Below are 16,350 nucleotides of genomic sequence, written 5' to 3' on the forward strand. Positions count from 1 at the left end.
GGGAGAGGGCGAGGGGGTTCTGTAGATCTGTGTAGACTTCTTTGCAAGTGCAATTTTCCCCCAGACTGCACTGGTAGAGACTGGTACAGCCAGCCTGGCTGCTCCTGAAAGCTTTACCATCACAGTTCTGCACTTTTGCCCTAACAGGCAAAATCAGGGTATATAGCTGACTTGAGTCACAGCAGTACAATGTGGATGAACTGATTCCAAATGACTATGGAAGCCCAGATAGTCCATCTAACACTAACGATATTAAGTGTTCAAATGCTGCCTCCAGTTGCTAAGAAATGAATTCAGTGGTTTTCACTACTGTACATAGATGAATTATTATTTTTTTTTTTCTTTAATGTGAAAATATTTCATGTCTCATGCTAGGTAAAATGCTCTGTGTTTATTTTTGCTGTATTAGAAGTATGCACACTAAAGATTCTCTGGATAGGGTGATCAGACAGGCAAAATTCTGGGATGTGTTTAGCAAGAATATCATTTTTTAGAGCTGTCAACAAATGTATTTTGAGTGGTCTTTCGTTGTCTTTGGAAAGAAGGAAACTACACTTGTGTGGTTTTCTTGTCTGTTTGATCTCTCATTCAGTTGAAAGAAAGCAGCAGTTCTATCAAGGTGTCTATTCTGATGTCCCTCAGATTGCCTAGCAGATAGGTTAGGATAAGACTAGACAAGGTTTTGCTATCAATCTAAATATTAATCTTCGTGGTAATTTGGTTCCTTTTGGAACAATGCTTAGCTGATAGTCATGCTGTTATTAGTGTAGTTTTCCATCATTCTTCATTTAAGGATGTAAAATGTCTTATAAGAGAGTCTTCAAACATTGTAGGGTCTGCCGCATACTTCTGAATGGTCCCTATGGTGACAGTGCTGCAGTGAGACTGCAAACACAGCATTGAAATTTATGGGTACCGAGGACCCTGCTGTTAATTCTCTTGATAGCCGTATTGAAATAGGAGCCATACAGTCATTAGCATGTCATGATATATGGCAGTACAGAACATTAACAGTGCTGTGGGGATTTCTCAGAAATTTCATAGCAATCTTAAATCTCTTCTTGGATAACTGCTAAATAGTTCTTCTGTTTCCCCCTTCCCCCCCCCCTTTTTTTTTTTAATAGCGCGAGATGAGAACATGGCCACTTTCCGTGGTTCCGAATACCTTTGCTATGACCTGTCTCAAAACCCCATCCAGAGCAGCAGCGATGAGATCACTCTCTCCTTCAAGACATGGCAACGCAACGGACTCATTCTGCACACCGGCAAGTCTGCTGATTATGTCAACCTGGCCCTGAAAGATGGTGCGGTCTCACTGGTCATTAACCTGGGGTCTGGGGCCTTCGAAGCCATTGTGGAGCCTGTCAATGGCAAATTCAATGACAACGCATGGCATGACGTTAAGGTGACGCGCAACTTGCGGCAGGTAATGTTGAAGGAGAGAAAATGCTGGGGAAAACTTTGTTCTCTTATATTTGGACAGAGGTGGATATGAGGGAGAAATGGGGATGCTTGGTGGGCTCACTAGAGTTTCTTCTTTTCTTCTAGTTATTGGGATGATGATAGTGGATGATTAAAAAAAAGGTTAATGGGAATTTATCCCTGTTGCAATATTTTCATTTTCACTTTATTAGTTTTCTGTTTTTCTCAGTCTGATTTAATAATAAAATCTTGTGCATGACTTTACTTTCATCTCTCTTTTCCCTATTTTTGTTCTGCCATTTTTTATTTTCTTATTTCTTTAATTATGATTCAATCTTATCAGTAATATTCTTGTTGCGTTTAATTACTGTGGGAATTGAATATTTTTCCAGCAACCAATGTTCTACACTCTTCTTCTTTCTCTTAAGTTTTGTTAATTTGTCTAACCATTGCCATGATGTCATAACTCTAATTCTCAAAATCTTTTTTTTCCTTCACTTTCTTTTTTTCCTTTTTGTGTGTATGCAAGTGTGCAGGTATGCAGGTTTGGTGGGTACGTGTGTAATAATTTTAACTTTATAGCTTTGGAATTAATTGGCTGGAGTCTTTCTGAGTCTTCTGTTCTTTTCTTCTCTTCTAACTTTTCCCCTTCTTTCTATAATGAGATTCTACTTTATTTCTTAAGTCTCTGCCTATGAGACTCTTCTGTTGGCTGTGAGGACTGGAAAAGTGGAAGGATCAGAAAAGCCAAGCAAACCCAGATCAATCCAACACCCTACAATTCCACTTTGGAAAAGTTTTTTCTGATTTTGCCACTGTAATTTTGCACATCTGCATGCTGCCTTTCTAAGCAGACAACTCTATCAGGTGATGTATTTGGTATTAGGCCAGACTTAAATTTCTGAAGACCTCTTCATGAAATATAAATTCAGACATATATAGATAAGATAAAATTAAATAATCTTGCTCTGAAAGACGGTGAATGTATCAAGTCACTAAGGCCCACATGATGGATGAAGTTTACACTCTAGATTTGAGCTACTTGATATCATACTGATTGGTAGAGATGTCAGAAATAGCATGTAAACTGAGATTGTAAAAACAACTTGTGATAACAATTTGATCTGTTTATTTGCTCATTTATGTGGATATTAATGCAAACTTTATCCAAGTTTATACAACATCTTTTGTTGAGAAAACATCTTTTGTGATAAAAATTTACAATAGCTAAAACAAAAAATATCAGCAGATATAGGCTTACCAGTGCCAGGGATCAGAAGCAGTTTCTACCAATAGATGTCAGTTAGTGATTTCTGTTTGAGCAATTTCACATCTGTCTTTTAAATATTTGCTCTGGGGGGTGAAGGTCTTTCCCATGTGAATTCTTGTATTTCTACATGTTTATGATGTTTTGGTTGTCATCAAACTTCCACGAGACTGCAGGGTTTTTGCTAGTGGAATCATTATTCTATTTTTACCAGTTTATACACAAATGCAAATTTAATTTCTAATGTGTTGGATAGGTCTTAATGATCCTACTTCATGCAGATGTTCCCATCAGACTACTAGAGGATGATGCACCAACTGTTTGAGGTCAGCCACTCCAGAAATGCCAGAAGTACTACTTTATTTTATGTGTATCATATTTTCAGAAATTCACGTGTAAATTTGCAATGCAATACAGGCCACTTGGAAGTTCTGTTTTCAACTATGAACATGTTGCATAAAAATAAAAAGAAATAAAAGCACCACGAAGAATTGACCCTAAATATTGAGGCTTAATCTTTAAAATGAAGTAGAGATTCCAAGAATATGATCCAAAGTTAAAACAATTCCAGGTAAATTGATTATCAGGAACTTTAAGATATCATCAATCTTCTCCTGTGCTCTTTCTGGGTAGGAGATGAAGGAGGATTTGCATAATTTTTTTGCTTTTCCTGGAATTGGAGCAGAACTTTAAATAGCTGGACTTTTGCCCAGTACGTTTTGGAATTGTTAAATGCTTTGTAGCTAAGTGCTTCCTTTTTTATTTTATTTTATTTTTTTAAGATCAAATGACTGTCACAGCAGTTAATCTCCTTAGTGACAGATCATGTGAATCCAGAGATTCCCTTGAGTAGTGATTGTTAATGTCAAAACAAATCTCCTTGTTTATTTATCTTATTATTTTAGTTAAAACTAAGCCCAGATTCTGCCTTGTGTGAAACCTTTACTGGAAATAGGATCATGGCTGTATTTTATCAGGACTTTCAGAGCATGTTTCCTCACCATACCATGCTAAATTCCAACTTTCTTGTTTGTAAAAATGAATTTACTTGCACAGTAATGTTCAATACGCAGCCCTTCAAAATTTGCAGGGTGGTTTTTACATGAGGCAGCATAGATCTCACTTGTGAAACAGGATAATCTTGCGAACTTTGATCATATGGGACAAGGAGTTGGAGCCTGCACTTCCGTGCTAGCATTGAAGCTAGTTCACCATGCAAAATCTGCCATAAAGATTTTGAGTTCCTCAGCTACTAAAAAGCAAACAAGAAACAATATGTAGATTCAAACAGTTGGAATCTGCATTCTGTGGGAAGTAAAAAACCATCCATATAGCTCTACAAAACTCAGCTAAAAGAACTAATCTGTGAGTTCCCCTTGCTCTGTAATATAGATGCAATATAACATTGAGACATTAAATACCATCTTCTGTTTTCTTGATTCAAATGACAGAATTCTTCTTACACAATTCCTCAACACATTTCTTCCTTACTGTAGGAGGTTCAACTCCTGTATGCTCAGATGACACAAACACCCCAGCACGTGCCTTTTTGTATGCTTCTCCTGAAAGTCACATATTTACCCACTGTAAAGAAACCTGCAGATTTTGAAACTTCTAAGGATAGGTTCAGAGTTTTGTACTCATCTTCAGCTGTATTCTCCAGCCAAAGAAATATTGGCCTGCCAGTGATAGTCTGCAGTGCTTAAGGGTAGCGAGGCTTGAAAGACAAGCAAGAATATAGGGATGTGGTAGGTGAAAGAAAGGAGTCATGGTTGGGTTTGCGCTGAAGGGACAAACTGGTGTGTATGTTTCTGAGCATAAGGTTTTTGCTTGGGGGAAGCACCTTGATGGAAATTTGAAGGGTAAGTATTGCACTGTTTTAAATTTGCTTCAGTCCTGGATAATGTGTATGAGGATTGAAGTTAATTACTAATACTGGGGTGGGAAGACTAGGCAGCACCCTTCTTCTTTACAGAGTAGATGGCATGGCTCCCCATAGAGTCCTGGTCATATTGTCCTCTCTCACTTTGTGTGTGTCAGGCGCCCCACGCCTTTTTTTGGAAAACTAACACTAGACCATTCATGCAATGTGTCATTTTTACTAACCAACTAATGTACTAACACCCTAACGACTCATCTTTGCTTTTAGTTATTTTAATTAACAATCGTTCTGTTCACGATTTTTTAATTTCCTTTCTTCCCCCTTTTCCGCAAAGCACTCAGGCATTGGACACGCTATGGTAAACAAACTACATTGTCTGGTAGATATCATTCTTATTGTCTCTTTTTTTGGGTTTGCCGTGTGTTACCTGCCTTTTCCTTCCCCTAGTCCCTCTTTTTCCCCCCTCCTTTATACTTACTTCTTCCTTTAATTTTATTTTAGTTTCTTCAAAAACACATTTATCTTTTTTTTTTTTTAATTGGAAAATATGAAGAGCAAAAGCAGTGAACACAGCTGTTCTGGAAATGGGGTTTGGAATTTCTTTCATTGGTTTCCTCACCTCCCTCTTCAGTTGTTTTGTGTTCCAGTGATCATTTTTTTTCTTCCCTTTTTTTATTTATTTTTTTCCTTCCCTTTGATTTTTTATTTTTTATTTTTTATTTTTTTTTAACTCAGAAGGTTTTTAGATCAGAACCATTGCAGGGCCTCTAGTCCGTGGTGGTGAAGGCTCTCTTTTTCTCTCATCCTTTTGTTGTGGCAACGGCTATTACAGGCAAACTGGCCAGAGTTGTCCTCTTTCTCCCAACTTTCCCCACTTCCCTCCCTCCTCTCTCTCTCCTCCCCTTCTCTCTCACTTTCTCTCTCTCTGACTTTCCACCTGCCGTGGCCAAAAGGAGCTCAGCCGGCTGTTTGTTTCAGTACACACTCTGCATGGCATGTCCACGTCTGGTGACTCGCCCGTCTCCCACCAGCCTCAATCTATTTTCCTCCATCTTTCCTTCAAACCACTAACAACATCTACGCAAAACACATCAAGTTCACTTGCTCCTCTCCCTCCTTCTCCTTCCAGTTCCCTTCACCCTCCATGTATTTGGGGTTAGAGATTTTGGGTCCTTCCCTGTTTGTTTTTGAGTTTTTTTTATTATCTTGGAGTTTGTTTGGTATTTTTATTTTTGATTGCATGCACGTGTGAAATAGTTTTCTTTTCTCTCTTGCTCTCTTTGCTTTCTTTCTTTTCCTCTCAACTTTCTGGGCTCCAGGTATAATGGCATGATGTGTCAAAGCGCAGTGTGTGCACGCTTTGTGTTTTCTTTCCACCTCATCTCTGCTTATCTCTCTTTCTCATGTTAGTGTGTGGTTTGAATTATTTTATTTTGATTTATTTTGATTTTTTTCCTGTTTATGTTTTGGTTGAGTTAATTTATGAAATACCATTTTTATTAAATTTATTTTGGGGTGGGTGGTGGGTGTGTATGTCCCTAGGTACATGGCATGCACATCCATAATGTATTGAAAGTGAGATCCCTTTCCCACCCCTCCCTGAATGCATGATTGTCAGTGTGCTGTGAGCAAAAGAAACATAAAAAATAAAAAATACCAACTTCGTCTTCATTAGTGTTTTTTTTTTTAACTAACAACCATAACTAACTGTAATCATTAAAATAAAAACTAATTAATCATAAAATCAGCTAATATGAGAAATCTACAAGGAAAATTCCATTTTCTGGCCTGTGTAAATGGAAATCATCTCAGTGTTTAGAGTGCTGGTTCAGCCTGAAAGTGTTGATACACTAGAAAGGGAAGAAGCAGATGCTGAAAAATTTCCATTGCGGTTGAAGCAGACCAGAAAATGGAGCTTGGCTGAACTAAAAAACAAAACAAAACAAAAAAAAACGACAAACAAACCAAATCTCAACAAAATCCTTAATAAAACTGACATAAAAATATAAGGGAGGTGACTCGTTCTTCTCAGGACTGTAAGGTCATTGCTGGGGTTTTCTTTGTTGTGTCCCTTGAACAGGTGACCATCTCTGTGGATGGCATCCTTACCACCACGGGTTACACACAGGAAGACTACACCATGCTGGGCTCAGATGACTTCTTCTATGTGGGAGGGAGCCCCAGTACTGCTGATTTACCTGGCTCTCCAGTAAGCAACAACTTCATGGGCTGCCTCAAAGAGGTAGGGGATTCAGATTAACTATTGTTTCATTGCTTTTGGTTTCTCAAAATCATTGCTTTTTCCTGCCTGCTATTACACACTCAGTGTCTTTCCTTCGTGATGTATTTTGCACTAATACTACAGCAGCACTGTAAGGATAAACTTAACATTCATCTGGGCAGAAGACATCAACCATGAAAGTCATGAGCTTATTGTCAGTATCAGACTTATGGTTCTTGAATTACAGAGATGATACCTGTGGTGTAGTATGCGAAGTGCCTTCTGTAGGCTTTCAGTCATTTACAGGGAAGTGTTTTAATCCTCTGGATAGATGCCTTAAAGAGTGTGGCTGAATGGGTCTAATTCTATATGCATCCAAGAGGGTTATCATAATAACCTGGTATGAACATTTATATCAGAGAGATGGCAGAGCTGGGTTTTCATGCCAGATTCATGGAAACTGTGATGCTGAGCTAGATCTTGTTCTAGGGCTGTATAGCTGCCTGACAAATTACTATCCTACAGATGCTTGACTTGTGATGTCAGGGATTTTATCTTATGTGCAGTCTGCTGATATGAGCAATGACTGTTGGTCTGGTGCTGCTGTGCTGCTTGACCTCTAGATTTGTTAAGGGGATGCATATATGCTGGAAATGAGTATGTGAGTATCTTACAGAAGAAATGAAACTGCCTTGCTGAATACAAAATGTCATGCAGAGATCAAATCCTTCCGTTTTCATCCACAGAGCCTTGGGCCTGATTTTCATAGGCACTGAGCATCCCAGTTTGATTGAAATCAAGACGAGATGCAGCTTCTTAGTGTCTCTTTAAATCAGGGTCTTAATTTTATTTATGGATGCTATGAACATAACACTTAGCAGAGGCCATTTTTATGTGTGCTTTAAGTCAAGCCAATGGAGCAGAGAAAGCAGCGACAAGAAAATCTTCAGCAGCTTTATTATTTATATAATCATTTGTATTCTATTAGCTCATGCAATGTGCTAAGAGCTGCTTACATTGCCATCCCAGTCTTACAAAGCTCCGTGTGAAGACAAACCAAGCAGAATAAGAGGAAAAGGAAGAATGCAGATAATCAGAAAGTACTTTGTCATTGTCACCTGCCTTCGTTGTGACAGGAGATGTGGATGAGGTGCTGTCTAGACTTAAAGACAGATTAGTGCTGGCTGGGCTTGAGTTACAGTCTGCATAATAGCAACCTGCTCTTAGCAGTGGCCCACTGACACTTTCAGGTGCTGTAAAAATATGTACAAAATGTACATTACCTGGCTTCTGAGGAGAAATTTGGTATAGGTTACTCACCAAGCATAAGCGTAGCACAGAGCTGTAGGGAGAATACACTTGGAAATGGAATAAATGGAGAATGTAACATTTCAAAAGCAAGCCATGTTGTAATTAGCACTTTGCATTTCTAGCCCATGATTCCTACAGATCCATTAGGCCCCAGAATGAGTTAGCACTGATACCTGTAGGAAGCATAAAGAAACTGACAGTTGTGCTTTTCCGCAGTTGTCGTTCGGCAAAAGGAGCTGATGGGGAACTGCAATTCTAAGACTAAGTGACTTTCAGTGTCCTGGCAGAACCTAGAAATGTATCTGTAACACTGATACCTATGAGGAGCAAGGTCTGACTTCGTTCTGTATAGGCTGAGAAGGATTCTGATTGCATAAGCAGTGAATTAATCTCAGTCATCAAAGTGTCTGCTTTCATTAGGTGGAGATTGGGATGAATTGAGCAGAACAGTTTCTGAAATTCCTCCTGGGATTGATTTTTGCTCTCTTTCGCTAGGGAAGAAAATACTGGCAAAGGTAGCAGGATGAGTGTGAGATCCACCAGAAATAGAGGGCAGTACTTTTGAGTCTTTTCTATGTTTAGTCCTGAAATGTCAAATATGTCAGTGTGGTATGAATGAAATTGCTGAGCTGGCTCCTAGAAAGCAAGAATGCCTTTAGGGATCAGCATGGCCCCTGGGGGCAGCTTTCTTTTGTCCCAGAGAGCTGAACTAGTGTGGTGCTTATGTGCCTGTCACATTTCTGGTTCCACAGTTGGCTTTACTGGGGAACTTATTTGGCTCTCTGCATGGTATGGCACTATGTTTATAAACCTATCTCTATAGCTTATTTTCTCTACATCTGGGAAGAATACTTAATGCCTCATTAATCAATACGGAAGGAACTATTTAGAAAAAGTCCTAAGCTCATGAAGTTGGATGAAGGGAGAATATGGACTACAGCTGTGAATATTGTTCCTGGGGGCATCTTGTTTCCCTAGGAAGGCAAATGAATTGATATAGGCTTTAGAATGAGACTTTATTTCACCCTATAACTTCACATATTTCATCTAGACTGTGTCAGCCTCACAGTACAGCAACCAAAGTGGGACTAAGAACCACACTGGGGCTAAGAAGGCTCCTGGAGCATTCCCATATCCTCTGTAATTGCATGTAGGTGCTGAAGTGCAATGGGGAAGAGTGCCTGACGATTCTCTGTAACTTTGCATCTGGGTAGGGTTGGTGAGAGGATGATGGATAGCTCTGGCAGGGTGGTTGCTTCATGTGGTCAGAGTCTAAGCCTTGATTAGGAGGAACATGTCTCCTGAGAGCTCCTGGTGAGAAACATGGGGTCTCAGGGCTCTCCTGCTGCAGTATCTAGATATGCTGTGGTGAAGGTAATCATGTTCCTTCTGGATTGTGTGAGCCAATGTTTCTCCTTTCATCACAGAATATATCCTCCTGTCTCTTCGTTGCAGCAGATTCTGATTGAAGAGATTCCATTACCTTGCTTGCAGTAATGTACCTAAGGTTTCCTGGACCTTCGTTCTTAAGATAAATTATTCTAGAGGAACTTGGAGAGAATACAGTATTCTCCCTGTCATGGAGGAAACCAAATATGGAGATGGGATAGAAGGAGGTACAGAGACGTATCTGAGAAAAGTGAGCAGAAACATTTTCTTCAGTGGGTGTCAGGGAAGTGGAATTGCTTTAACAGTCAGTGAATGGATAAACAGGGAGAAGCACTGCGTAAAAGCGGAAAGGAAAAAGGATCTGTTAATTAGATTTAAGAATACCTGGATGGTTTCTGGACAACCAGAAAGAGGCAGGACAAGAAATATAATGCCAGCATATTTTGTATGTACTAGAGAGTTTCAGGTTGGAAGTTCTAGTAATAAGAGTTGAGTACGGAAAGAGGCTGAGTGGGAAGTTGAGCCGTGTAAGCAAAAAGGAAAAAGTGGATCTCAGTCTAGGATCATTAGGGAAGGGAGAAAATCAGAATATTCTCAAGGCTCCATTACGGAGCCAGCCATTCAGACTGATTTAGTTGGAGCAGTGCTTAGTACAGATGGAGATGCTTTAGAAGAGCCTAAGGTGATCTCTAAAGAATAGATGTGTGTGAAGAATGTATGAAATCTTCATATTTTTGTGTTCCTTTTTCTATTAATGCTTTATTAAAATCTCAATTTCTAAAAATGTTTATTGGTAGTAATGGCTTGATGGAAGCAGTGAGGTTTGCATATGGGTGAAATATGGCAGAAAATTATTGCAGGGGTCAGGCACCATCTGGCCATGATGGGAGAAAGCTGTGAAAGCTTAGATCATGTCTGTCTGCAATTTAACTGCCAGGAGCCAGATTTCCAAATGGTTCATGAGTGTGCCCAGTTGCTGCATATGCATCTCAGATGCTATCTGCAAGCCAGCTTTTTTTATTTTTATTTTTTTAGGCCTCTTTGCATGTATAATGTTAATGATGATGTGATTTCTGTTTAGGGAAAAAGTCATTTGGATGGAATGCTGCACTGGGGAGGAGGTTGGAGGTGCAGGTAGAAGGAGGCCTGAAAATATGGAGGCTGAGAAAAACAGCCAAATGTAAAGAGGGTAGGTGGAGGAAGCTGCAATTTTAAAAGCCCCTGTCTAACACAGAGACAAGATAGCCCAAAAGCACATGTGTGCCCAAAATCCTATTCCAGAGCAGCAGTTTAACAGAGCCCCAGAAATACATGAAAATGGCAAGTCAGGAATTATCAGTATGAGAGATTTCACTGTTTGGTTGTGGAGGTGATTAATGTATGAATAGCACATGTGACCCAACACTACTCTCTTTGGCCCTGTCTGTTTCTTGTTTATATTGTGACTTCAATATTTAAAAAAAAGAAAGAGAAGGGCTAATGGTACTGAGTAGAGGCAGAGAAAACATAACCAAAGATGAATATAATTAATTTCCCCAAAATGTCTTGTTCTTAATCTTCATCTCCCATTGCTATTCTTTGCCATGGCGTTCCAAACAGCCCTGATGATGAGGACTCTCATTCCCAGATTTCCAGGTCCAGAGGCCTGTAACATTTTTAAGTGCCCATCGCTCTTGAATTCCAGCTGCATTACCATTGTATTAGTGGATCACTGTGTTGCTGCACATCTAAGGCTGTGCTTATTGAAAGTCTAACATCATACAGTGCACCTGTAGAGCATTGAGTGGAACAAGATCTTAATCATGTTCTTAAGTGAGCATATTGTAGAAATACAACAATACTGTGGCTTGAGAGAGGCAGCAGGGGAGACATTTGCCAACATTTTGAGCAATTCCTGCTGTAATTTGTGTACAGATTAAGAAAAAACACATTTCTGGAAAGATTTAATTTGAAGGTAGGAATGGGCACACATGGAAGCTGAGAGCAAAATGATGCAGAGCAAGAAGTGGAGAGACTAGCAAGTCCAGAATAGCAAGAAAAAAAAAGATGGGGGGAAAATTCATTGAGTTTTCTCATCAAATAATGTTTGTAAACCTAATTCCTGGGCTTGTTTACGTTTGGTATTAATGTATTAGCTCAGAATCAGGATGGGTACAAGGTTGTATATTTGGGCAAGAGGATACTTCCCAGGCTGCCTGATGGTTGCCAACAGGTGTTGCATCATGCTTGGTCGTGAATCCTGTCAGACTCTGTGGTGTGCTTTCTGATGTGACTGTGGAGAGTGATTTGAGGCCAAGGTGAGCAAGAGGTTCTCTGAACTAAAGCTCTGGGAGCTGAAGCACCTTGCCCACCTATTCCTAGGCTCTTTGGCAGCACTGAAAAAGAAATGTTTTGAGGAAGATTATTATCAAATGCAGTTTTATCTTACAAAAGGAATTTGTGTTGCACTGTCAGATAGCTGTTGTGTTGCCAGGAAGGAGTGGCACTGTGCCTCCCTTGTTTTGCTTGCCTGTATGCTTGCATGCACACAGTATAATACAACCACAAAAGAGTGGATCGTGCCTGCCCCTCTTTTCTCAGGTATAATTACTGAAGTTACATTTACCTTGTATGCAAGTGTGGGAGAAAATCTATAATGCTGGTAAAACCAGCCATAAATGACTTCTGTGGTTCACGATCTCAATGCTAATGTGTAACAGTGTGATGAATGTCCACCTCTCTGAAAAAGGCATTTGATTTAGTTAATTGTGCCTGTGGCTTTTTTAGGGAATCATTTAGAAAAGATGGGAGAAAACAGGAATATTTGTTTCACAGAATCCCAACACAAAGTCTACATCCATACTGTAAGCCAAGGAACAAAGAAAAGATGGGATTCAGCTTTCTATGTAGTGTCAGAGATGGGTTTTTGTGGTACAGATGGAATATATAGAGAAGAAAGCTACAATAAGGCAATATCAACATTTTAGGAGTTTTGATATAGAGGGCACAAACTATATAATGGTTCTTATAGTCTCTGTGCTTGTTCCTTTTTAATGCTCTTTTGAGAGAATTCTCGTAACTTTTCCACTTTATAAACACCAAGAAAGCAGAATATCCCACTCTGGGAGCTTTCAGGAAGTAGTCAGATTAGAATGTCAGGGTCAGTTTGAAATGGCAAAGGAGTATTTTTGAGTTTGGAGTACATTTTCATAGTGTCTGATGCTTTTCTGCTCCTCACCCCCCTCTTCCCCTAAACTGTGATCCTTGTGAATGACAAAGACCTCACACACAAAATCCACTGGTACAGAGCTTGATACACTGTGACTGTTCATACAGAAAATAGATGCACTAAAATTCTCAGGTGATGAAATTTAGGGAACAGCCCCTACTCTCAAGCAATCAGAGCAATAGGAGTTAAGGCTGGGCACTGATCAAAGGAAGAACAGTCCTGAGCAGACAGTTGGCTTTGCTGTTCTTTTTTGAAAGTGAGCCGGGTCTGATGGGAGTTACTTTGCTTCTTTGTGCTGAAGGAAATGCATGATGAGTGAAGTGCATTTTTGGAGATTTCTTCTATCTGAGTAGAAAGGGAAATGATCTTATTCTAATTATGGGCCCAGTTAAAGTTTAAACTTCTGCTGGATTTTGGGGAGATTCTTTACTGAAGTACGTGGTGCTCTGTGCTTTCCAGAGGTTAATATTTCACATTCTCATGTTGACACATTTTTAGTAAGGATTAATGGCCTGGGCCACAGGAAATAAAATCAATAGTCTTGTCAGGTGTATTAGCATGCTGCCAGTGCTGCAGCTTTGCTTTAGCTAGGTAGTTATTCAAAGCTCCTTTTCCTTGCATAGCTTAGCTCTTGCCTACACTACAGCAGAAAGGTTTCTACTTGCATTATTGCCTCATGTGTGACACTGGAAAGAACTTATGTCAGCTTGGCGTATTTGCATTCGTAGCAAGTGTTTTGCTGAAATAATGATGCTGGATGAGAATTTGCTGCAAAATGACATAAGCTAACTTCAATTATTGTTCACTTTGTAAGGAGAGAACTTGGAAGATTGTCAAGGAGTTGAGGACATGGCTCTGTGTGTGTGATTTAGTCCCAGTTCATGAAACAAATATCCTGCCCACTTTGACGGTGGCCCTTTGATGGTGGCTTCAAATTATTGCAATATTGTATCATTCAATGTGTAACCAAGTAGGTATAATATATTTCATTTGCTGTCATAAATAAAACTTAAGTTGAGGCAGGGGTGTCTCTTGAGTTGAAAAGGAGTTGCCCTTGCATCTATGGAATTCTTTTCTTGAATGAGATTAAATTCATAGCAAAGACTATAATCTAGCCAGAGTAAGCCAAGAAATACAAACTGTTTTGTTTTACGTTGTAATGTAGCTACGTGCACATTAAACAAATACAGTTTCTAGTTAAGATCACATTTATTACAATATAGCATCTTGTTCTGATGAGTTCTTATCACTTGGCAGACAGAAGCTTTCAGGCAATCTTGGTCAGTCTCAGTGCGCATGTTTTGTTGGGATCATTAAGGTTGGAAAAGACAACTAAGATAATCTAGTCCAACCATCTACCTACCACCAACGTTGCCCACAAAACCATGTCCCTACAACGATATATGTCAGCAATTCAGTGTTGCTGAGTTCCTGAAGTTAACGCACGTGTAGAATGTTTATAAGAATAATTAATTGGCCAAAGTCTGATTAATCAAGTATATATGTAGACTGAGCATACATTTTAAAGCAAGCGTTGTACAGCAAACAGATACAGAAACTTTCTGTGCAGAAGGCACAAGAGACATCATTTTGCAGAGCTGTTTGTACTACCACTGTGCTCATAAGCTAATCTTTGGAGCTAGAACAACATATACTCTAACAAAGTCTCTTTCCAGATGTCACTAGGACAGGTACCCAGAGAGGAATCCAGAAGCAGAGGTTGGTGTCACTGCTGGGCAGTGTTGCCAGCAGGTTGATGTGTTGCAGCAGTAATACCACACTCCATGGAGCTCTGACTGAGCCATCCACATGTGACCTCAGCCCTGGTGCTTTGGCCATATGGGCTTGCTTTTGCAGCAAGACCATCAGGAGCAGACTTTTCTTTCCTGCATAATGAATTTGACTCCTGCTGAGATTCTGTACCTGGAAGGGATGTGCCATGTGCTGTTGTTCAGAGAATGAGAGTGTTTACAGGTGTAGAACTGTACTCATATAGGCAAATTTAGAAAATGTAATGGGGATTGGAGCAATATAACCTGTGCTATGGGCATGTAATAAAGGTAATTGGAAACCCAGGTTCTAAAGAATGGATATATTAAAGCAACAATCTTTGTACGCTTATGTGGTCTAATCTCTGTTCAGGAATAAACAAACTAAGACAGGTTACAGAGTATTGACAGACAAATATAGCTGAGGCCAAAATTGTCAGCAGTGCAGTGCTGCTTTTTAAGTACATGGGTATATAAAACAGATGTTTTCTGCCTAGAAGTGACTGAGATGCTTATCACCAAGGAAGACAAAAAGAGAATGCACTTTATTTTTTGATATTTAGAGTTTGAAAGCTCAGCAAGCAGAGAGTTAATGATATGGAGCATAGAGAGCTTGAAATATCCTCTAGTGCCAGTATATACCCTCTGACTCTTGACATAGCTGTAATAAGAGAAGCACTTTTCTTTCTGTTTTGAGTAGCTGCTCCAGGCTCAAGAATTGAAACGTCTCTGATCCCTGTTAGGGATTGTAAACGTTTTCCCCTATGTATTTTCTTTTCAGTAAACCAGTTTTAATTCTTTGGTAAATATTTGCTAACTTCACTAGCAGGAACAGGCACCACTGGGTTTAAGACTAGAACTTCTAACTCAACCCCATCCCAATATGACTTGAGAACATTAAAACTTCATCCTTCTTGGTAATTATTCTTACTTCTGTTAGAGTCCTCATTTTATTTCAGTCTTCAAATACAGAGGAGTGTATATTACACTCTAGATGTGCTTTCAGGTAGGTTGTGGTCATTCACTTGTGGTATGCAGGAACTGTGTTTTGTCTTTTAGAGCTTTAATTAGTGTGTGGTGTTTTGGCTATAGTAGCTTATATCCTGCTTGGTGTGTGCTATGTTTTTGGGAACAGCAGACACTAAATAAATCTTGCCTGAAATGTGTGTGTGCATGTACTGTGAGCAGTGGGGAAAGATTAAGCTGTGCTTCCCACCATGAAAAGCCAGGCTGCTGCAACTGTCGGTGAGGGAGACAAGAAAGGATGCGGGGGTTTGTATGTTTAGTGGGTGTGCTGGGCTCCTCCTCCCAGGTCCACCACTCCTGCAGCAGTGAGCCAGCTAGCTGCTAAGTGTGAGCAGGACAGGAGGGGGTAGGAAGCAATAATTAAGCAGCATTTGTTACAGGAACAGCATGGAAAAGGAGTGGGCTCTTTCTGATATAACCAAATTTTGTATTGTCTGATTTTTTTATTTTTATTTTTTTTCTGTTTTAATTCATTGTCATTGCTGCTGTGTGGCTCTCGTCTCTCTGCTCTACTACTGATGTTGTCTGTTGTACTGATTATTTGCGGTTTGGCATTATTCTCCCTCTTTCAAGCTATACTTACAAAATTGATTTAGTTCAGAATTACCAGTGGATGTATCTAGGTTCCCTAAGCAAATCAGTGAGGATAATGCAGGTATGTGGAAAGATATATGAGATGGTGTCATGGTTTCATGATTTTTCATTATCGGTATTCCACATCATAACATCATGCAATGTACTGGGGGTTTGACTGCTGATGCTCAAGTTCCGGGTGCCTGTCCAGCGGAGAAGAGCAGCTACGTTTCCCCAGGGGGCTTTGCGGTCAGCGAGGAGATATAACTCCCGGCAAGGTCA

The 16,350-nt window shown here is 39.7% G+C and overlaps 1 protein-coding gene across 8 annotated transcripts in view; it reads left to right on the top strand.

The window, feature by feature from the left end:
* The window catches only part of NRXN3 (neurexin 3), an 896,531-nt gene that overhangs the window by 194,047 nt on the left and 686,134 nt on the right, over positions 1-16,350 (top strand). For all 8 annotated transcript variants that reach the window (XM_031553628.1, XM_019615790.1, XM_031553624.1 and 5 more), the window contains 2 exons: positions 1,125-1,426; positions 6,652-6,813. In XM_031553628.1, coding sequence (XP_031409488.1) covers positions 1,125-1,426; positions 6,652-6,813 — 464 coding nt within the window. The remainder of the gene's footprint in view (positions 1-1,124; positions 1,427-6,651; positions 6,814-16,350) is intronic.

This window comes from Meleagris gallopavo, chromosome 5, assembly GCF_000146605.3.
Source record: "Meleagris gallopavo isolate NT-WF06-2002-E0010 breed Aviagen turkey brand Nicholas breeding stock chromosome 5, Turkey_5.1, whole genome shotgun sequence".
In the NCBI taxonomy this organism is placed as follows: Eukaryota; Metazoa; Chordata; class Aves; order Galliformes; family Phasianidae; genus Meleagris; species Meleagris gallopavo.